Source organism: Linepithema humile, chromosome 3 (assembly GCF_040581485.1).
Source record: "Linepithema humile isolate Giens D197 chromosome 3, Lhum_UNIL_v1.0, whole genome shotgun sequence".
Lineage (NCBI taxonomy): Eukaryota > Metazoa > Arthropoda > Insecta > Hymenoptera > Formicidae > Linepithema > Linepithema humile.
Genome location: NC_090130.1, coordinates 29,384,584 through 29,407,987, shown reverse-complemented (window position 1 = coordinate 29,407,987; position 23,404 = coordinate 29,384,584). Strand labels below are relative to the sequence as shown.

General features: G+C 42.0%; 3 protein-coding genes across 6 annotated transcripts; 1 reads left to right on the top strand and 2 right to left on the bottom strand.

Moving 5' to 3' along the window:
• Window positions 1–5,053: 5,053 nt before the first annotated feature.
• On the top strand, window positions 5,054–9,346 carry IleRS-m (Isoleucyl-tRNA synthetase, mitochondrial). Its single transcript, XM_012362943.2, has 15 exons — window positions 5,054–5,347; window positions 5,555–5,677; window positions 5,753–5,900; window positions 5,975–6,179; window positions 6,264–6,568; window positions 6,637–6,803; window positions 6,889–7,125; window positions 7,202–7,374; window positions 7,453–7,588; window positions 7,674–7,831; window positions 7,920–8,063; window positions 8,160–8,376; window positions 8,438–8,690; window positions 8,756–8,937; window positions 9,033–9,346. The coding sequence occupies exons 1-15, from the start codon at window positions 5,141–5,143 to the stop codon at window positions 9,264–9,266; spliced, it is 2,889 nt and encodes a 962-aa protein (XP_012218366.2). The 5' UTR covers window positions 5,054–5,140; the 3' UTR covers window positions 9,267–9,346.
• On the bottom strand, window positions 9,334–18,132 carry Grip163 (gamma-tubulin complex component 6). Of its 2 annotated transcripts, none has more exons than XM_012362941.2 (16): window positions 17,990–18,132; window positions 15,056–16,450; window positions 14,729–14,940; window positions 14,399–14,637; window positions 14,231–14,330; window positions 13,816–14,166; window positions 13,643–13,753; window positions 13,393–13,563; window positions 13,030–13,325; window positions 12,726–12,945; window positions 12,402–12,633; window positions 12,123–12,315; window positions 10,353–12,015; window positions 10,070–10,279; window positions 9,825–9,997; window positions 9,334–9,750 (listed from the first exon to the last, which is right to left on the bottom strand). In XM_012362941.2, the coding sequence occupies exons 2-16, from the start codon at window positions 15,252–15,254 to the stop codon at window positions 9,450–9,452; spliced, it is 4,671 nt and encodes a 1,556-aa protein (XP_012218364.1). In that variant the 5' UTR covers window positions 15,255–16,450; window positions 17,990–18,132; the 3' UTR covers window positions 9,334–9,449. The 2 variants fall into 2 exon arrangements, with proteins under 2 accessions (XP_012218364.1, XP_067207325.1); XM_067351224.1 differs by having other exon boundaries at window positions 15,056–16,466; window positions 17,990–18,102.
• On the bottom strand, window positions 16,872–22,666 carry FoxK (forkhead box K). 3 transcript variants are annotated; one of them, XM_067351231.1, is made up of 6 exons: window positions 22,413–22,659; window positions 21,186–21,520; window positions 19,826–20,617; window positions 19,489–19,745; window positions 19,310–19,412; window positions 16,872–19,217 (listed from the first exon to the last, which is right to left on the bottom strand). In XM_067351231.1, the coding sequence occupies exons 2-6, from the start codon at window positions 21,461–21,463 to the stop codon at window positions 19,040–19,042; spliced, it is 1,608 nt and encodes a 535-aa protein (XP_067207332.1). In that variant the 5' UTR covers window positions 21,464–21,520; window positions 22,413–22,659; the 3' UTR covers window positions 16,872–19,039. The 3 variants fall into 3 exon arrangements, with proteins under 3 accessions (XP_067207332.1, XP_067207331.1, XP_012218367.1); XM_067351230.1 differs by having other exon boundaries at window positions 21,186–22,666; XM_012362944.2 differs by having other exon boundaries at window positions 19,489–19,742; window positions 21,186–22,623.
• Between the last annotated feature and the right edge of the window lie 738 nt (window positions 22,667–23,404).

Genomic DNA, 23,404 nt, shown 5'->3' with positions numbered 1-23,404 from the left:
CTTCAAGCGGGGCAATCGATAGGCATGTTAAACGCGCGTGGCGTGCTTATCGCGTGAATTTAGCGCTTCCGCTCGCGTGAACACGCATGCAAACAGCCCCTATTAAAAATAAAAGCCGCCACCGCCGCCGCCGCCGCCGTCGCCGCCGCCGCCGCACCGCCGACGACGCTTGCGACGCGTCGCAATTCACACCTGACGTATCGATTTACGACGAGGCACGGGGGTTATCCTGTGCGCGCGAGTTTTAGCGTCGCCGCGGGGGCTCTCTCGCCCCCCCGCGTAACTCGCGTTTCAGGCCGCGACAGGCCGGCTAGAGGCCTGTCCGCGTGCGATGTCGATGATTTCAATTTGCCGTACGCGACGAAAATGTGCCGATAAACACGGCGCGCAGGATCAACATCGGGATCATTTTAGCGCCCCCTCCTTCACCCCCCCGCCCGATCGTGACGTCAAAATTCAAAACCGACGGCGAAATTGCACGGCGTTTCCGTCCGCGCTGCCGCTCGTCAGAATCGTTTGTAACTATTTCGAGGGGACAGCTGCGGCCGATGCCGGGCATTAATCAGCCGCTGGAACAAAGCTAAACCGCGCGGCGGTTTCCATAACTTAAACCGTATTTACGGCCGTCCGCGGTCGCAGCACAGGAAGGGACGCAATTCCCGTGGCTGCTTATACCGCGCGCCACGCATCCGTAATTCGGCCGATTGGTCCGCGTGGCGCGCGGGGCGGATTATCGAACCGCGCGTTACATCAGAGCCGGGGAGCGGTAATAAGCCGCGGATATAAGGGACGGTAATTAAGGCCGCCGCGCCTCCGGGCGTAACGCACGAAAAACTGATAATGGAGCGTCTCCGGGCCGCCGAATGCCTGAGGAGGGGGGATGAAAGTAAAAGGGGAACAATAAGCCCGGCGGTAATCTGTCCGAAAATCGGGGGAAGAGTAGCGCGCGCGGTATCTAATAAAGTCCCTCCCGGCCGATTGATATTTTGCCGGGCCGAAAATTAAATAATATATCCGGCGATGAAGGTAACGATCATCTCTTCCGCGGTCCCCCGATGACTATCGAATGAACGCTCGTCATCGCGATGTGCAATAATTTTATGGCAATTATTAATTCAATTATCGGAAATCTATTACAATGCGCACCATTTACACGGCGGCCGCGGCGGCACTCTTTCCACACTTTTATCTACATAATTGATTTACGAAACAAAATTCGTTAATTTATTCGATTAATCACTAATTCACATGTTTCGCTAAATATATTTGTCACCGCGCATTCTAAATGTTTAAGACAAATAGCTCTTGAAAGCGAAAGAGAGAGAGGGAGAATTAACGACGCGTTATATCGACAATAGCGAGGCTAAAAGCACTTAGTTGACATTCCGAGCCGTTTCCAAGTTTCGCTGTGATAGACCTGTCCATCACGACACATTTCGGATAATGGGCCGAGCCAATCGTCGGCGTCCCGAATTGATTCTGGGAAATATGATAGCTGGAGGAGGAAGATTAATTCGAACGGATCGAACGACGAATTCGTGAAGGGAAAACCCGAAACTTTTCGAAAAAACCGGGGGAACAATTACGGGCCAATTTGTTGCGTCGCGCCTACCACAAAGCGACCGTATAATTAAGGTCCGACGCGCCTCCGTCCGACACGAGGGAGGCAAGACGGGCGTCATTTGCGGGCTGATTAATTGCACACCACCCCGCCACGATCACATCCAGCCGCAATCAGCGGGAACGTCTAAGGCAAGAAAGCGAATGAGCTGAGACGGCGCGAACGTCTGTGATTTCAGGCGGAAATTCTGTAACGATAACCGCGACTACAAGTGGAAACGGTTTCCCAGATTTGCAGACGCTTAATCGTTGAATGCGTGACGCGATAATGAAGGCTTTGCAAGAGCTCGAATAGGGAAAAAGAATCGTTCGATAATCTTGAGTCAAATAAATTTAATTTGATGTAAATTAAATTAATTAAATAAAATATGTGTGAGAGATTGCTTCAAAATTTCTCGAAAAAATTAATCAAACGAGGAAGGAAAAAGGATTCGATCGAAAGTATCGGGATTATTGAACGATATTAAAAAGATTTCAGAAATCTCTCTTATACATCGAAGAATTACATGTAAAACCGTTTGAAATCAGCTCGATCGCTGCGCAGGCATTTCTCGTCGAATTTTGCCATAATGAGCAAAATCTCTCTCCATAGGAATTTCTCATGAAATTTTACTAAAACTAACGAGTAACCATATGCAGTGAATGCAGCAGTGAATGGTCGGTTAGGAGGACTATCGTTGGATAATTCAGACTTTTTGCTAAATAGAGACATTATTTTTGTCGGATATCTCTTTCATTATCCGCCTTTATTTTGCGTTTATTAAGCTTAACGAGCTTATCGCTATATAAAGCCCGATAATGAATCTGCCCGAGATACGCTCCACGTAAGATCAATAATTTCTACGTACACCAAATTATATAAACATGCCGCTTTGTTGTAATATATATCCCGCTTTATTGTATATAAGCCTGGTACAATGTATCATCAGGTGCATTGATCTCCGAGATCAATTTTTCCTCACTAAAAACGTCGAAGATTAACGACTGATAATAAACTAAGCTCTCGGAAAGAAGGATTTGACTTTAATTAGATTCGTAATTTCAAACTTAATTACGGACACGTCGAGAGCCTCCTTTAAATTCCTTCTCGGAGAAGAGAAGTCTATTAGAAATTGACTAAAGAGAGTCAAAAAAAAAAAAAAAAAAAAAAAAAGAAGAAGGATACCGTGTTTATACACAGCCCTTATGAAGAATGTTTTTATTAGCGCGGATTAGCCTCGAGCGTCTATTAAAAACCGCCTATCGAATCGATTCGATCCGTTCGACCCGGCGTTCACGCTTAAGCGTCTCACGATGCGAGAGGACGCTGTCCGAGATATTAATTAGCACGGAGATATATCCGGTGTGCGCGCATATGGGCGCGCAAGATACATATCTACTCTGGCCGGCGCGTCTGTCTAGCTACACCTGAAAAGCCCGTGCCTAACCCACTGCCGACGACGAAGGGAAGGTCTCAGCAGCGCGATATATTGATTACGGAGAGAGAGGAGTATGCCAGGAGTAGACCAGAGTAACGCGGAACGCGCCAAGCACGCCGGAGTAGAACGGCAGAATTCATCGAGGTGCGCCGGAATATATGCCGAAATATGCGAATATATCACCCCTCATTCCCTCCCTCCTTATCGATCGCGTGCAATCATGGTTTCTTTTCCGAAAATTCGAGAAGGATAAATTCAGGCCGTCCGACGCGCGGACGATAAACGCGCGAGTCTACGCGCAACGTCGTTTATTCGCGCTTTCGAAAACTTTCAAGCGCGATCTTTTGTGTGAAATAAATCAAATTCAGAGTCGGGAGAATTGGACTCGAGAGAATGAAGTCGATGTATATTAATTTAATCACACGCAAGTTCTTGAAATTAAAAAAGAAAACGGATAATCCAAATGGAGAACTCGAATATATTCCGAAGTCACGCTACGGTGGGTGAAGCTTCCTGCGGTCCATCAGCAGCCAGCCAGGTTTCGGCCGGCAGAAACGCGAACATGGACGGATCTGTTTGCGGCGGGCAGGCTTGTGTTCCCTGGTTAGGTTCGATAATCAGGATGCGGGTAATCAGCCGTCTGCGCGAAGTGCACGAATTGATCTTCGTTCTGCCCCAGGCCGATGCACTGGCCTACATCCTTTTCTCGACACCCGACAGAATAATAATGGTTCTAATTCATTTCACGAATGGGATTTATTTTTTCCATCGAACGGAACTTTGCCCCCCTTCCGTACTTTTCCCGGGAAATAATTCATTCCGCAGTTACTATAACTTGTCTTTTTATGTAATTTTTCTCGCAACTTCCAATTTCTAATCGGGAGACATCCGCACTTCTGGAAAATTTAAAGATGAGTTTTCCTTTTTTCCTTTTCTTTCATTTCGGGATAATGGAAAATTACACTACGCTGAGATACAAGGAGTCAGCCAACCGACTACGACGGCATAATCTCGTGAAAATGGGTATCGGCCGGCGCTCCTTGCGAGGTGTATAATTGCATTAAGCATCTATCTGATCGTTGTGCGGCAGCGTGTATCCCATCTGGAAAGCGGGAGGATTTATGCGCGACAAACCCCAGCTCCCGGGCATGCAGCCGCGCTCAGGAGGAAGAGGGGGGGGGGGGGGGCTCGCGGGAAGAAGGACGACGGAGAGGATAACGCGGAAGAAGGTGGAGCGCGGGACCTTGCGCGGTGCATTGGGTATAATAAATTTCCACTATCGCGAGTTTGCCAACTAATCGGCCGCCTTTACCATTTAATTAAGGCTACCCGCCCGGCTCATCTATTGTCCGTGTCGCGTCAGCTCGGCCCGGCGCGCGTGCTTAATTGCCGGATACCCGCTGAAAATCAAGAGAAATCTCTTTCGCCCGAATTCACTCACGCCGCAATTCCCAACGAGATACAGAAGAAACGCGGAATCCGGGAAAATTATTTGGATTTCGACCGAGTTGATTTATATCGTCCTCCTCGTTAATGTTAACTCTAGAATACGTGAGATTTTTAGCGCGAATATCTCAATGCGAGATCATGCATAATGCGAGTATAATTTAAGGATAACATTCGTATTTCGAGGCCGAGAGAAGATAACAAAATTCATTTATTTTTGCTTGTGCATTAGTATATCTCAAGAAGGAATAGAAATATTGTTTCTATTAAACGTTAAAAAGTATCTGGAAAATATTAAAAATTGCGTTCTCCAGAATAAAGAATGTAATGTAAAAGTTATCGTCGATTTTATTGACAGAATTTTATTATCGAAGCTTTATTTATCAAGAGAAGAGTTTATATTTTGTATTAAATATCTTGATAAGAAACTTTTCGAATAAAAGAATATATACGTAAGGTAAAATTTTTTAATAATTTAAAAAATATCGATACCAAATATTAAAATCTCGAAAGAGTTTATCGATAACGAGTATCGATACTTTACAATATCGATGTATCGATAATCAACCTTACCTAATGTTGTTTAAGATGAAGTTAGTTTATGCATGCACGAAAGTTTAGAGGTTAGAATAGGAAACGATATATTAATTTAAATAATGTCTGTATTTATTAAGAAAATTAGACAAATCAAGACAGAATTTACGCTGCGAACTTTCACGGAATTCTGCTACACACTATGGTTTAGAGGCATGAAAAATGATGCAAAACAAAGTTACTCGAAAACTGTGCTGCTGCCGCAAACTAATTTTCCGACTCGATTTAGCGGCAAGAAAAGAGTGGAAATGGATAATTATTTAATAGAAGTAAGTTTATTATCTCTATTTCTAATTCCTTTAAATTGTTCTTAAAATTTAAGTCAAAACAATAGCATTTTAATAATGAGTATATTAACAACAGATAATGTGTTTATTGAGTTTTTAGTGTAGAATTTTTTATATAATATTCATAATTTAACAATTATATAACTTAATATATATGTATATTATAAAAATTCTATGTTTCTGCGACAGAAATGCGGCTTCTTAGAATTATACAATTGGCAAAGGCAGAATTTATCAGGACCAGATTTTATTTTGCACGATGGTCCACCTTATGCTAACGGAGAGCCACATATGGGCCATGCTATTAACAAGGTTAATAGAATTTTCTTACTGTGATACTTTTTACACGCAAGTGTTTAGAAGAAAACTATTTTTATTTACTTACAGATCCTTAAGGATATCACATTACGTAGTAAAGTTATAGCAGGTAAAAGGGTGCATTATGTCCCAGGCTGGGATTGTCACGGCTTACCAATTGAACAAAAAGTGATTAGTAATATAAAAGATTCCAATCCCTTAGAAATTCGTAGAAAAGGTATGTTAATAACAATCAAATATTGCCTTTACGTCTAACATTATATATATCTTATTTTATTTTTTATATTACAGCTAGAAAATATGCGAGCAATGCTATAGCAAAGCAAAGGCAAGTTTTTATGTCATGGGGTATTATGGCCGACTGGAATGAATCAGGATGTTATTTCACAAATAATACTTCGTATGTAAAAAATCAGTTGCGTCAGTTCATAAATTTGTACGATAAAGGACTTGTGTTCAGGGCCTTCAAGCCAGTACATTGGTCGCCATCTTCTAGGTACATTTAATTTCAAGTGTTTTGTAAATTGTATCTGTTGTTTCTGAAATCTTTATGGAAATTGTTCTTTCCAATGATCCATAGAACAGCGTTAGCAGAATCAGAATTGGAATACAACGAGTCTCACGAGAGCAAGAGTGTTATTATTCGCATGCAGCTTGATGTATTACCTCCAAAATTAAAAAACTTGGGAAATCAATCGCTTTACGCCCTTATTTGGACCACAACACCGTGGTCATTGTTAGCCAATCAAGCTATCGCTTTCTCCAATGATATCGTCTATTGTGTGGTGGAGGATAATTCAAAAAATTTGTACATTGTTGCGCAAGAATGCTTGACGAATATTGAGCAGAAGCTTGGCTCATTAAAATTGATTACAATCATCAAAGGTAATATTTAGTTGCTTATATATTTCATGCTTGTGAATAATTAGCAATTGAAAAACGATTGTTGACAGGGCAAGAATTGAGTGAAGTCAGATATCTTCATCCTATTACCAAAGAAAGTTTACCATTTTTACCGGGACAGCATGTGACTACCAATGTTGGCACTGGATTAGTTCACACGGCACCCGCGCATGGGCCAGAAGACTTCCTAATCGCCATTGAGAATGATATACCAGTAGTAAGTTATTTTTGCCACAACATGCAATTTATTCATATCGCTTAAAATACACGATTTAACGACTTAATCCGTTTTACTACATCAGTTATCCTTGATAAACGACGACGGATGTTTCACCGAAGAAGCAGGCGACAAATTCGTTGGCTTGAACGTTTTAACTGACGGCGCCGACAAAGTCTTGCATCACATCGCTGCAAATGTGCTGCACACTGACACAATTACGCACAGCTACCCGTACGATTGGCGAACCAAGAAGCCTGTAATTATCCGCGCGAGCCACCAGTGGTTTATAGACATCAAGTCTATTAAAGAGGAGGCGATTGTAAGTCGGTCAGATTTTTTTTACAGTCATCAATATTCACTTGCGTGCTTATGTTCCGTTTTTTCTTTTACGTAAGGACAGCATTGCAAACATAAGGATATACCCGGAACAAAGTAAAGCATCGTACTTGAACGCATTGTATGCACAAGTTAAGCAACGACCGTACTGGTGTATTTCCCGACAACGTTCCTGGGGAACGCCGATACCGGTATTATACAACAAAAAAACGGGCGACACGTACACAAGCAGGTAACTATTAATTACACAGTAAATTTTACGATAAGAACAATTTATGAGAATAAAATTATGAACATTTTCGCGTTGCAGAAAATGGGTGGAAAGATTGTGCAAACTAATGGAACGACACGGCAGCGATTATTGGTGGGAGTTGTCGACTGAGAAATTAATTGGTCGCGAGCTTCGGCAGGAATTGAAGAATGTAGACGACTTGGAGAAAGGAACCGTATGTATCATCGACGATCTCTCTATCAATAATCTCGAATGTCAGTAATGTATGACTGCAAAGTGCATGACTATATTTCTTGAAGGATATCATGGATATTTGGTTGGACAGCGGCCTTTCGTGGTCGGCCGTTTTGCCGGAATGTAAAGCGGATTTGTATTTAGAAGGCATGGATCAGTTTCGCGGTTGGTTTCAGTCATCATTACTAACATCTATTGCTCTTCAAAAACGGTCTCCTTACAGGTAGCTTATTATTAAATGTGAAATCAAGTGTTTAAAAACTGTTCGAGAGCCTCGAAAATATATTTTACTTACATTATTTTTCTCGAAGCGCGCTGTTTGTGCACGGATTCGCTGTGGACGATAAAGCTTCGAAAATGTCGAAATCAGTTGGAAATGTTGTGAGTCCTGAATTGATCACCAAAGGCGGAGAGAACTTGAGCAAGAATCCGGCGTACGGCGTCGACACTCTAAGGTCGGCGTTAAAAATATTTCCTTCGTCGATCAATGATTTCTAGAAAAACTTCTATAAAATGCATATTAATGTTGTATTAAATATAAAAATTGTCAGGTGGTGGGTCGCCGGTCACGGATGCCAACACACGCAGATACCAGTGACAACAACGTTGTTGCGCGATAGCCACGAGTCTGTGCAAAAGTTGCGTTCGGTCCTGCGATTTCTGCTAGGCGTTCTGCACTCGTACAGCGAGTCCGGAAGCACGGTCAAGCCCGAGTATCTGCACCTGGACAAGTATATGCTACACGCTTTGCATCAATACAACAAAGAGGTGATTAAAGTGCCTGAGAGACATAAGGAAACTGTAATCTTACATCGATTCTGTCTCGCAGATTCAAGACTTGTACGACAATTACTTGTATCATCACGTGTGTAAAGCGGTAACGAACTTCCTGGCGAACACCGTGTCGCCGATATATTGTCACTTGACCAAGGACAGACTGTACTGCGATGAAACGTTGTCTCCCACGCGACTGGCTGCGGCAGAAGTGATACGCGAGACGCTGACGGTGCTCGCCAGATCTGTCGCGCCAATTGTCCCGCATTTAGCGGAGGAAGTGTGGCTGCATCATCCCGACAATTTAGGTGAGCGATCCGACAAAAGAAATCGATTTCGGCAATGTATCGTTGTCCTTATATCGTTTGCGCAGCGTCAGTGCCGCTGTATCACACTGAATATAAAGTGCCGGAAAGTTGGTGTCAACCGGAAACCGTGAAACACGTCGAAACAGCTCTGAACTTGAGAAGCAAAGTCAACACATCAGCTGATCGTAACACATGGGAGTTATCAGGCACCGTGACGGCTTCAAAGGATGATTACGAATCGCTATCCGTAAGTCACTTCTGCAAATGTTTTACTAAATTATTGTAATGGGTTTTAATTCTAAATAGTAACAATGTGTAAATCAAATCTGCTCGTTTTCTCAGATGCTTCAGAAAGACCGAGAATCTTCCACATCGGAATTGTGTGACATCTTACAACTCTCGTCGATCACGTTGCTGGAATCATCCGCGTTAACCGAGACGCAGGTTGAATTACACAACACCGGAAAAATGCTGTGTCAACGGTGTAGGAGGCATTCTGAACTAGATAAAAACGGACTGTGCAATCGTTGTATGAAAGTGCTCGATGTGGCAAATGTGTCCTCGATATCCGTGTGAGTACAAGTTGACGACTGCAATCTTAATAATTATACCGTACTAATTTTTCACTAATAAAAAGCAGAAATTCGAAAATTAAATTGTTTTTAATGAATGCTATAACTTATAAGATTAATTACATTTCTTCTACATTTAATACACCGATCGTGAAAGAAGACGTGTGACGGAATTTGAATTATATAATTACTGCTGCTTCGTCGTTAGGTCGTACATGTGATTTATATTCAAAGCGTTGAGAAAATGCGTTAAATGTGGTTGATATCCGCTCGTAGCCAGCTTGTGCGCGACGTGTGCCATGTACGTTCGCCATTCGCAAAACGACTGATACATGTGTTCCAAATTCTTGAAGTTCGGATGGCTGTATCGACCTGCGCCGTTGACAGTCCAGCCTTGTGATCTTAAGCGATTGTGAAACTTTAGTATAATCTTGAAAATGGTGCTCAGGCAGTCGCGCATTTTTTCCCCGCGCGTATTCAGCATACATCTGAAAATTGAAAGACATTGCGATAAAGTACGTGCTCAGTTTAAAGGAAGACGGATTAAATAGACGACGGCTACCTCGAGAGTATCCTCTTAATATAATTCATGTGCGAGAGATAAATCTGATCTATCGTAAGGGAGTTCTGCAGATCTTTTTCGAACTCGTTCCAGCTTGCGTGCAGCACGCTGCACGTTAAATAGTTGTCCAGAGCATTCATGAATTGGGTCATGGAGTGTCTATACAACTGCAACTGCACAAAGCGAGATGAGCCAACAGCAATATCTTAATGTTTCGTAAATATTCATAACAATTGGCGGCCTACCTTGTGATATTGCTCCGAGTTGACCGCGTTACGCTCCATCTTCATTATATTGAAGTCCTCCTGCAGCACCCACGACATTCTGCCAGTCATGATCAAGAACTTGAACACCTTGCTGTATTGCAACATCATTATGTCGTCTAAGATAATATTCAACGGCCATGATATTTTATAGTTGAGGCAGAGGCATTCCAAGACTTTCGGATCCGAAATCTACAATGAAAGGTGACGTGACGAAACGCACCGTCACGATGCACAATATAAATCATCCGGAAGTGATACTCACATACAACTGGTTCGGCTTGTCGACAGCGGTGAGGCTCAGAAGTTCCGAATTGGCGTAATTATTGCTGAACGAGTTCATCAACGCCTTGTCGAGGAGATTCGTGAGAGTGGCGGAATTGAAGAGCTCGATCGGCGTGGATATCGCGTAGAGGCGCGAGTACAGCGAGTCCGTCAGGCTCTTCGCGAACTCGCCGTTCAGCAGGAAGAAGTAACTGCGCAGGCTGTGCAGGTGCGAGAGCATGCTGCACTCGTTCACCAGATACTTGATAATCGCGTTGTTGACCAGCCGAGTCTGAATTTGCAGGGGAATGATGATGGATTTCTCCAGGTAGACTTGCAGCGAGGTGTGGTCGATCATCTCGACGTCGGCTATCGTCAGCGACGTGGGCGCGCTCGGCCTCGCGTCGTGGCCGACGTCGAACAGATTCGGCAGCCTGAAGTTGCTGCTCATCGGAGTCTCGCAGCACGTTTCCTCCGTGATCGACTTCGTCATGTCGGATATCGACAGCACTTCCTGACTGGCGTTCATGGCGAATATGTCGTCGCTGTTCGGTATCTGCGACAGAGGTGTGTGCATCGATAGCGTGGTGAAGTTGTCGGTCGTGCACGACATCGGCGTGTCCGTGCTGCTCTGCTGTTGCATATTATCCAATATCGGCTCGTGCGCTTTGCCATCCGCGCTGTTAATCTTATTCGAGCACTCTTCATCGTTCGCAGCCCCGCCTGCGCTCGCCGTTTCCGTCGGCAGCTTGATATTCGGAATCGAAAGCGCATTATTGTTCGCGTTTTCCCTCATATTGTCCGAAGTTTGTTCGTTTGCGATCTGGTTATTGCCGTTTATGTTTGTGCGATCAATCGCTCGTTTATTTGCGAGTATCGTGCTCAGCTCGTTATTATTCGCAGTCATACCGTACTCCTGCATCAGAACTCTAAGCTTATTGGCTTGTGCGGTTGTCATGTTATCTATCCTCTCGATAGCTAACGATTTAGGCCTGTTAATAGCACCCTTAATTTTCTCCGTCACTTCGTCGGTTTCCAAGATATTCAAGCACGTGTCAAGTGCAGCCGTTTGCTTATCGCCATCGATAATAGTGTTAATGTTCTTCATCGCTTCGTCGCGTAGGAAATCCTGCAGGTCGCTCCGCTCGTTATTCTTCTTGTAAATGTAATTTAACGGTTGCGATTTCTGCGGTACGTTCTGTGTGTCTGCGGTCGCGAGAGAATTCTTGCTTGCCGTGATTTCCTCGCCCGACACATTATCTTTATCGGAATCGTCATTCTCGATAGGCGAGGCATCGATGTTCACATAATTAGCGGCTGATAAATTTTCCTCAGGATTGTTGTGATCGGAAACGTTTGTCGCTACATCTAACACTTCGTTTTCCGCAAAGTTGCTGTTCTCATCCCGATTAGACGCAGCTTCGGATATATCCATGCTGGATGAAGTGGAAATAGTTTTATTTTGATTATCAATATCGACCGTGTTCTCATCCGAGCTTGGCGTGGCGATATTTTCCGACGCTTCCCTATCGAATTTCCTTAGAGACTTCAAAAACTCCACTCGTCTTTCGAAATGATTCATTCTCGTCCTGCGCCAATTGGATCGCGTGCAATTGCTCTCTATATCAGCTGCCAATTTGTCGTAATACTGTATGAGAACCTCCCTAAAACAAAATGACAATTAATGTCATCAAGATTTCTAATTAAAATTTGCAACGATCATTCTCTGGTGATCTTAAAAAATTTAATTTTTTCAAATATCAAACTTTACCGCTCGGCCTGTTGTTGCTCCTGTCGTTCATCCTGTTCTCGATTAATCCTTTCAAGCAATAATTTATCAGTCAGCATTTCAAATTCCTTTTCCTTCTCTTTAAACAAGGCGCTCTCTTCCGCCTGTTGCTTTAATTCTTGCAGTAATGCTCGTTTCCTTTGCGCGGCCTTTACGAGAAGTTCTTCGCGTTGTTCTACAATATTACAAAAGTTGTTAGATATGTAGATATCTTCAATTTACAATGCGAGAGACGAGAATCGAAAATGTAAAAATATTTACTATTCAGCCTTGATAATGTCTCTTGTTGCGCGCCTATTACGAGCTCAGCTGTTTTCTTCTCGGCTTTCTTTTCATCTTGAATCGCGGATAACAGAGATACTATTGGTCCCAACGCCTCTTCGCCTTTCTCCTCGTATTCCTGACACCGTAGCAGCTGTTCCCGCAGCATAGATACACTTAAACAAACTCTCACTTCCGGTTGAGCATTGAGAGACGCATTGCACACAGGATTCTAAAACGGTAAAAATATTAGAAAACTTTTTTACAACTTTTTACAAGTTTATGAACTGATGAAAAAATAAGTTCCGTTAAGGAGAAAATAACCTTCAAGCTACAAATTTTCAAAAGCCGTAGCGTCTTTCCGCATTGCAGTATCGACTCCGACAGTTCGGATAAGAAGCCGGGCACTGATTCTGTATCGATCGCGAAGCCCTCCGTCCAAAACTTACGTCCTCTCTTTCGCAGATAATGAGATCGCGCTTGAATCATGAATTCTCCGTAAACGTCATCGCATGTCCCTTCGAATAACCAGTTTTGCAACAACCTAAAAAATAAATAGCAAATCAATTGATATATTATTTTTTATCCTTTTTGCGATGAAAATGTAAAGTGAAAAATGTTCTCTTACCGAAAATAAACTTCGCAGCACGACTTCAATATCGAATAAAATACCAACGCAATTTTCGGATTGGTGACTTTGGTCACTTCTTTATAAATGTGCGTCAAAATTCTACTACCACCGGCCAAGGTGCACTGATTGTCTCTGCTGCAACCGCACAGCCTCGCAACTTCCGCAATTAAATGTGCTAATGGACGAACTTTTTTAAACAGGCTCAGCAACCCGTGAAATTCGTATCGATTAAGAATCCTTTGCAGCGCCGATCGATAGTACAGGAGCAGCTCTTTGACGTTGGTGCACATTGCCTGCGCAATAAGTATTCTGTGCAATAAAAGTGTGCAATATACGTCGCAGCGAGGAAGAATTGTGTACCTTGAATATGACACCGTCCTGTTGCAATTTACCCGTTTGCGGATCGGGCGTGACGAGGGATAGTAAGGACTTGAAACTATTGCCCCAACAAATCACCTCTTGGCAAGTAACATTCAGCGCCTCCGAACTTATACCGCGCACAGTAACATTTTCCTCCAATTTAAATCCCGTCTGAAATCGTGGAAAGAATTACTGCAAAATATATTATACGAAACAGACATTTCTTTACAGCAATATTTATTATCCATACCACGGCATCATATTGAAAAGAATCCGAATCTATGCCGAATAGCAGCAACTTAACATCTGGTAAAAATTTTTCAAGAGAAACTTCTCGCATCAGAGATATCGAGTGCATCACCTAACATAAAGAGCAGAATTTTTGTATATAATATTATTTATGTGAGCATTGTGATTTTTTACCTTCTTTGGCAGCAGTGATAAAATACTTGTTTGCTTTATCCTCGCTAAGTGCAGCGCCGTCTCTGGTAAATCAGTGACGAATAGCGATTGTTTGGGAGACTCCGGAGCTCCCAGAGATTCCCATGTTCGTAATTTCGGAATATAATCGCTGGAAAATATTTCTTTCCATATTAAGTTAATATTATCTCTAACATTTTCCGATTCAATCGTAAAACTTGAATTATCTGGCATGACACACAAATGATTTTGATTTTCTATTTGATCATCTATAGGCTTCATCCATTCATAAGGTGAAGTCAAATTTGATATGAATCCTTGTGTGGATAAATATAGCGTATTTGTTTGTTCAACCTGATAAAAGATGCATAGTATTAAAAAAACATCATCAAAAAGTGATGCAACAATATGATCTTACCATAATATGTGTTAGAAGAGGAGTGATCACGTTACTATAATTTGCTCTATTCTCAATGCAACTTGATATGCAGGGAGCCATTTCAATAACATTATTGTACCTGAAATATGATTTGTTATACCACAAGAGAGAAATACTTGACAAGAAATACAGGAAATATCGTCATACCTAATCGTTTCGATTCCTAATATGGCTCTAGATACATATTGATCTTTGAAAGGTACTCTACTAATAAAATTAGGCGAGGTATTTTGCTTAGTATAGATTCTGCGAACACCCAACATGGCTTCAAACTTCTCTGGCAAGGTAAAAGATTCCATAGGATATGTTTGAAACATTGGTACGCCCTTCGTCGGTGCGACGTCCTCAGGCAAGGAAGGATTGTTTCTACCATAATGAAATACATCCTAAAGCACAAAAATTACATTTTTATCGATAAATACGTGTTGAAAATTTAAAAAGCAAATCATTAATTGAAGAAATTAAGAAAATAAGTACCAATACAACTCTTCTGTTGGTCTGAAAATTTTTAAGCTCCACCAGCAGTTGTAAAATAGAATGACACGTAGTTTCTGTACTGTCCTCTTGAGTGTACAACTCATTAACCAATTTTTCCAACTCGTCTGCCTCTGACAGACGTCTCAAAGACAATTTGAGCACAAAGACATGCTTTAATATCTCTATTAAGGGATCAGAACCTGCTGCATTTTCTGCAATTGTAGATCAATTGTTGATAAAGTGCTATTTGAATAAATGGTTATATTTTTTATTCAACTCCGTCAAACATCTAAAGCATTGTTATTAGAAATATAAACGTAAATGTACCTTCCTTTCGATGGCATATCTTATTGCTCTTATTTAACAATATTTCATAAGCTTTCGAGCGAAGACTTTTTATTATTTTAACATCGCTTCTGGGTGGCACGTAGGAGTTCTCGTTTTCCAAGCGATTCTTCTGCAACGTATGTTTAATCAATTGCGTTATGAGATCGTAGATATTAGCGTCCTTCCGTTCTGGATCCATGGTCGAAATATTTCTTCAAGCGATTGTTAATTAACCGTTGCGACGAACCACGCGAAATGACGATTACCCTCATAATGCCATAATCAAACATAACAACACAACTCGCTTTTTTCTCTTTTTTTTACGTGTTTAAAGTGTCTCCTGTTTGAAACACAATTTTTTTTACACAAAACATTTTCACTATTATTTCACCCCTTCTTACTTCTAGCGCGTCCAGCCACCCAAACGCCGTTTTCTCGACGTTTCACAGATGATCATAACCTATTCTGCTCCTCAGTCAACAAAACGGCTAGAAACGCTCCATTTTAGCCGGGATTTTAAGCAATTGTTAACAGGAATACATGATGATATAAGAGCACACTCGAAGCAGTTTCATCTCTAAGCAACATTGCGAATGCATTGATGATAAATGTACCAACTGCACTCGGTACATTTACCATCGTGTACAGTCGTTATGTTGTTTTAGCTAACCAATAGATGACCCTGCTCCGATTGGCTACTCCTGTATCCCATGTGTTCCTGTCAACAATTTTTTAAAATCCCGGCTAAAATGGAGCCGCTCCACTGGAGCGTTTCTGGCCGTTCCAGCAAGTATTTTTCTACATGCTTATTTTCGCTTCTAGACTAGTTTTCACAGCATTAAGATACTCGTAAAATACTTAAATAATTAAAACTCTTTTAAAATTTTTGGAAAGTGTTTTGTTGCAAAATTCAAAATGCCAATCGTTACAGAAATGAAAAAATAACGTCTTTTTAGGACGTTTCTAAGGCGTCCTAAAGATGTCGTATTTAGGACGTTTTTAGGACGTCCTTATATATTATTTATATACATAATATATGTATATGTTATATTATATATATAGTTAGTATTATGCTCTTTCACAGGATGCAGAAGTCTCTCAATCGAGAACATCCAAAGCATTTCTGAACGGCCTTTAGGCGGTTGGGTGCTCCCGGATGTAGTTTCTGAATACAACCCAGCGAGCGATGTGACGACGTCGTCTTCATTGCCGATTTGGTAAAAAAGGAGACAGAAATAGTATGTCTGCTCTTTTCTAGTGTCCGAAGCAAGCCGAAGAGTGGAGTTCACATAACGTGGCTTGCGGACGTGTGCGGTAATTTCTCCCTCATGCTGCTTACTATTTGCATCTCAAATCTGGCATCACTGATTCACACCGAAAGGAATTGGTTGGGTTCTGAAAATGCAATAGTCTACATCGAATTGTTTCCTGCATGGGCTGCTGAACAATTTTCGAATATATTTGACATAACAACACTAGTATCTTTTCATAGTTTAATGCAAATTATTATTTATAATACTATCATTAACAATCATCAATACAGCAATTTTAATAATTCTTGAATTACCAATTTACTGACAAGAACACGATACGAAAAATGTCACTTCTCTAAATTGTAACGAACAATATAAAAAATTGTGTTTTGAAAATACGCATTTTCTGGACTTCAACTTTGCTCCTGAATTTCAATATTTAAACTCGCAGTTTAAAATTGCGTTCGTTTCGCCTTCAGGAATTCGACTGTGACATCGTTACTAAGAAAAAAAAAACTAAACAAACGGATGTATGTACAAGATACGAAGAAAATGCCGCGGAATGAGGATTTGTAATGTAGTATTAATTTTATTGCGCATTATTATACATATGCACACATACATGCGTATGGATATTGAACGAAGGTGACGCACGTGTCTGTAAACATATCGATTTCTCGTGACATATAGATATTATATAACATGTGTCCCCCACACACAAACACAATCCCCACACGTGTATGTACATATATGTATAATGGTAAACATACGTCGTTTCGTGATACGTATGCGTCAACAACTGTACAGCATAGTCCATCTACCAGTATCATCCAAAACCTTCTCGTCCTCGTATATTTCCAACTATAGAAAAATAACGTTTCAGACAAACGTCGTACACGCTCGCGAAGGAAAAAAAAAAAAAAAAAATAAATTTCGTTCTATTGCACCGTTCCTCGTCCGCGATTTGTTCCTCACAACTCAACTTACGTCCAATGTACCACCCCTCCTTTCCTCCTTTTACTCCACTCCTTCGATGATCTTACGCTACGTGCTGTTTTCTAATACCGATGTTTTAAGAAGATCGGCAAGTTATAATCGACTACAGTTGCGCGAGGGAAATGAATAATCGAGATTGGCAATCGTTTCTCTGCCAACACGCATGCATCTTACAAAAACTCACTTAAAGTTTACCCTCTTTAACCGAAACAGTTTCTTCTAATGTCAAAAATAAGAAGACTGTTTTAGATGATAAAATTAGGTGAACCTTCGTCTCGTAGCATTATGCAAAATCGTTCAAGCGGATGACAGAAAAAAGCTGGGTATCTTCGGCGAAATAAAAAATCTCCGACTCGCCATATATATATATATATATATATATAATATAATATAATATATATATGAATATATATATATATACACATAGCAATATGTATATATATACATACACACATATGTATATATACATATGCATATATATATATATATATATATATGCATCCTCTGGGAAATTTTTTTATGGAATATGTGCCTGTGTGTGCAGCCGCTCGACCTGCTCAAGTTGATTCCATTACACCGTGAAACCGCGTCCTTATACTAATTAAATTTAAAACATTATAAGGCTCTATTTTGTTCTTTCTAGTCCTGGTAACAATCTCCGACAGAGACCATATCGTCAACTTACGAAAGCTCGTTTTCTAGATGTCCGTGCGTCCGCCAAAATTCACTCCTCCGCTTTCTCATTGTTCGCAATAAGACCCGATCGTCCACTTGTCTACGCGGAAAATTTCGAAATTCTCTCGTCTTAGCTGGAACATTCGAGCGTATTAAATTAAGAACGCTAATTGTATTTATATATTTATATATATATATTATATAATAATATTAACATATACATTAATTATTATTATAATAATATATATATTTTCGATCTCTATTTCTCTCTTCTTCGTATTATTTTGCTTATCATTAAACATCATTAGACGCGTTGACAACGTCAAGTCGGTAATACGAAAACGGAAAATCACGCGAGTGAAATGGATGTTGATGCCGGCGAATAAATAAACTCGCACTTTCACTCTCCATTCGATCGGATTATATTCGGGGTATCATTCTCGTTTGTCCTTTCTCTGTCTTGCCTATTTTTAATAAATCGGTTAAACGCTGAATGGCACACGTTACCGCATCACATTATTGCAATTTGATGTACCAGCACGATAGCTGCTGTCACTATTTCGGTTAACTTCCTCGATCCAAATAAGCTCCATATACATATATATTCTATATCTTCCGAAGTTAACAAGTCGTAAAGAGAAAGCATTTAATAAAGTGTGTATGTATATATATATTTTATATATATATATTTATATATATATATATATATATATCTTATATACATTTGACTGTTGATAAGAAAATTATTTCAAATGAAAACATGAATTCTAAAAGGACAGGAAAAATCTGCTTATCGTTCTTTCTCTTTTCAGGAGTCTGTTTCTTTTGCGAAGTTATACACACAACAGTTTCCCATAAATTCTTACGAGATGTAGAACTGACGCTCGATCTCGATTATGTGCAGTCTAAAGCGGTTATGCAGTTAAAATAAAATGAAGTTTGCAGTGTATTCGTGTGTGTGTGTGTGTGTATCTGTGTGTATCTGTGTGTGTTCGACGATAGGCAAATAATGCAATGTAAATGTAATGTTTCTACGTAACAGGATGCTAGGTGTATCAATTCAATGATCGTCCATTTCGTGAATACGTTGACGCTTGGACTGCGGTGGCTGATGTTCAGGCGGCTCGGGGCTCTCGACGATCGCGAGCGGGGCCGGTGAACCCGGCGAGCTGTCCGACTCTTCGTGGCCACGTTTGCTAATCCCCCCGACGCCAGCGTCGGGACCGATAAAATTTCCACTGTTGCAAATAGAAAAGTTCACATGAGAATAGTGTAAGCCGTGTATCGTACAGTCAAGAGAGAGCACAAAGCATACGAGCGTAATTCGTACCTGTAATTATATGTCGTTTGTACAATAACAGGAGCTGGACTGTATTGTCCAGCTGGAGATAAAGAATGGTCCTCCACAGCATTCCCAGGCACCAAGTATTTTTCTGTTTTTCAGAGAGAAACATTTTTTTACGAACGTGAAGAAAAAAATCTTACAAAGACTCGGCAAAAGAGCCTCACCTTCCCTTACTGCATCCCCGCCGACACCATTTGTCACGATTGCTTGCATCAAGCGGCCCTTATGCGTTGACTGAGACGACGTGAACGGATGGCCGGGGGAACCAGGCGCCGATTGACTCGTTGCGAGTTGTCCAGCGGGCGAGGAAACCGAACTGTCCGGATATGATTCCGGTCCTGGGGAAGCCTCTCTGCTCAGACATTCAGGCGTCATCAATCCGCTGATACCGACATGAGACGGCGAAGCCGGTGCACTTCTGCTAATCACACGTGACAATTAAACGACTTACCGATCAGTTTCGCGATACAAGTGAAGTGAGATTCTCTTCTTCCACATTACCTGGATGATAGAGCTCCGAAGGGAGCGCGGAAGCAAGGTACACCGCGCTGCCGTCTTCGTCTAAAGGCTTGTTCAATGAGTTTAGCTTCTGATTGAGGATCTATCTTCCAGAATGAGCCCTTACCCGGCTCTTCCTGACTTCTGGGTACCTTGATGAAATAACGATTCAGAGACAAATTGTGTCGTATGGAATTTTGCCAGCCTTTGTCAGCGGTCCTATAATATGGATAATTCTTTGTGATGTACGAATAGATTCCCGACAGTGTCAGCTGCTTGTCCGGAGCAGACGCGATAGCCTGCACGATCAATTGGGCGTAAGAGTATGGCGGCTTGGAGTCATCCTTCGGCGGACTGTAGTGTGGCGCGGTGCCGTTCAATCCGGAACCGTTTCCACTTCGGTATCGCGCGTCGGCGCCAGGCTCGGGACTTATCTGTCTGCTGGAGCTCTGACCGCCTTCGTGCCTGTCCAGGTTATGCCTGTCCAAAGCGGAGTTCTGCGGATCGTTCGCCACCGCAGCGGCGTACGCCGCGACCATCTGCAGATCGGCCGAGATGTTTCTTCTGCCTTGACCAGCGCGCGGACTCGCCGGACAGGAGTTGGCAGCGCTGATCGTTCCCGTGGGCGACGGGAAGGGGCTGCTGTACCCGGTTTCCGGTATGTTTATCCGCAGTGGAGGTAGCGGTGCCCTTTGCTTTGGCGGCGAGGGCACGCGAATGTTACTTTGTTCCTGCTCATCGACAAGCGACTGGAAAACCAATCTTATTGTGGTACTTGGAAATCTGAACGTACATCTGCAACACCATTAAAGATAATCGTACAAAATACTAAAATCAGTATGATTGTGTAACACTAATTCCACATAATCATTAGCGATGATAAGAAATTTGTGAAAGTCAATTTCTTGAATACATACATAAAATATTATTCACACTTTGGTATGATGTTCTGATATTGGTAAACTATCAATATTTATTTCAGCATTTTCAAATGTCTGTTGTAAATACTGATTTATTTACATCACAAGTTGCATTTATCACTCAAACTTTTGACTGACTGTTTCAGCGTTATAATCATTTTTCTCTAATGTGACGATTTCTTTACGACTGTTGGTTTTTTTTCTCTTTTATGACCGTAGGATACTTGTACTATTTATCTTTTGATATTCTATTATTAGCGACATTGTATTAACTAACTACAGTGTGCAATCTGAGTTTCTAGCAGTCTAAGAAGATTCAAGATTTATGAGCGACAGTGCAATTTATAATGTAGCTGAACTCAGGTGCAAATAATAAGAAAGATCACGAGGGGCCTGAGATCGCCGGTCGCGTGCGGATAAATGAACGGTCACGAGAAACTCACGTCTTTGGCAATTGAAAAGCCGGAGCGCCCTTGCGTTGAAACACCCCGTCGACGAATACGCCATTCTTGCCATTACACATCATGAAGAAAAACGGATGGTCGTAGAAGATCTCGAGGTGCCGTCGTGAGATAAAGCTGGAGTGGCCCATGTTGACGTCGACCTCACCCTTGCTGCTGTTGCGGCCGATCGTGATGCGCCGCTGTCTAACCATGTACTCGAACTCGCGGCCCTCGAGTTTTGCTATCGCCGCGCCTTTCGACTCCGGATTCCACTGCATCTTCGTCGGGCTGGCCGGCGCGGACTTCAACGCCAGAAGAGCCCACGCGTCGCTCTCCTGGGTACGAGAGTACGTAGACATAGCACCAAGAGCGAATGAGCCGTGGTGTACTTGAGAGCAGCACAGGAAGGAGAGGAAGACAGCAGAGTCGAGCAGAGTGAGTGGAGAAAAGAGAGAAAGAGTGTGCGCGCGGGAGAGAGAGAGAGCGAGAGAGAGAGGGAGGGAGAGAGAGAACGAGACAGAGACGACACGAGATGAGAAGCGAGACGGAATGATAGATAGCCGCTAAATTGAGATAAATCGACAAACGTACAGTCAGATACGTTAGATAGATAGATAAGCGGAGATAAAGAACGAAGACGAGGTAGACCCGGTAATGATAGAGGAACACTGAGGCGATACAAGTAGATGGTGACAAAAAGGAGATGAGAGACAGAAAAGAATAAACGTGCAAAGGAGAGAGAGGAGGAGAGAAATTGACGAGGGGAGAGAGAGAGAAAGAGAGAGAGAGAGAGACAGAGAATGACGTGCGCGAGGAAAAAATTGAGTCAGGGGGAAAGAAAATCGCAGCGCCGATAAAGATACTGTTATACTGGCGAGACGAGGCGACGCGCGAGGAGCACACGTACGGCACGACTTGCGTATGCACGCACGCGAGTCTACTCTCGCGGAATATGGCCGGCTATTTTCTCGAACTCTCCTTTCTCCACACCGCCCCGGCGTACGTGTGTATGTGTGTGTGTGTGTGTATCTCTCTCTTCTCTTCACTTCGCCAAGTGCGTTGTGCGTTTTCTGCGTGCGTGCGCGATATGTGACACACATACACCGCGGTAACCGCGTTTCTCACCGCTCACACACACACTCCACGCGTCCGTTACGGGCATACGGTCACCATGCGGGACCACGCGCGATTCCTTCCTCTTTAAGATTTAAACTGTGGTCAAGGCACCTTCCGAATTCGCTTCCTCCGCTTATGGCGATCGTGAGCGTTGGGACCTCGTGTTTTCCTACCGCTTCTTCGAATTCAATCGTAACGGCGATGATGACGACGGCGTTGACGGATACACGATGATGACGATACGCGCCGCACAAATATTTTCTTCTCTTCTTGTTTACCCACAATCCGAAACGTGGGTGGTTACCACGTGACACGCAATCACGAATCCGATGTCTCGGTCGCATGCGAGCGGACGCGCCGCGAAATCGCGGATCGGTATATTCGTTCGATTTTTTCGACTTCATCGTGTCCCTCGACATGCCTACGAGGACAAAAATATGAAATGCTGCGCAATAATATCTAATAATAAGACGATCACAATCAATAGAATCTTCCAGCTCACGTTTTTTTACTGAGATTCAAATTTGATTTATGGGTCTGTTCTTTTTAGACGCAGAAATAAATTCAAATCCGCATTTAAAAGGAGCGATCGACTTTCTTCCATAAAATATCAAATTTGTATTATAGCTAGAAAACTTTGATTTGAATTAATTTTCTTCAATTTTTGTTTTTGTTTTTGGAGTGTAAACACTCTGTGTCTTGAACAGTCTTGAACCGCTTTAAAGACCAATGTCCACGTTGCTAAAAATCGGTCCGAGAAACATATAGCCAATAAAATTGCCGTTTTTCCATAAAAAATGCAAGTTGATTGGTTATACATTTCTCGAACCGATTTCTAGCATCGTGAACATTGGCCTTAAGGCTTAGGCCCTACGCCAGAGAAAAAAATAGGAATAAAAATAAATATTACCTTAATTTTCTCCAATGATTTTACACGATTTTTTTCACTAACATGCTTGCAATTCTGCAAGAAAAACATCTACAATCTTAACAAAATTAGGATATTATATTAAGAATACAAAAATAATCAATTAATTAAGTATATAGCCGAGAGCACAAGCTTTTACATAAAGCATAACGCATAAGCATAAGGAAATTGATTG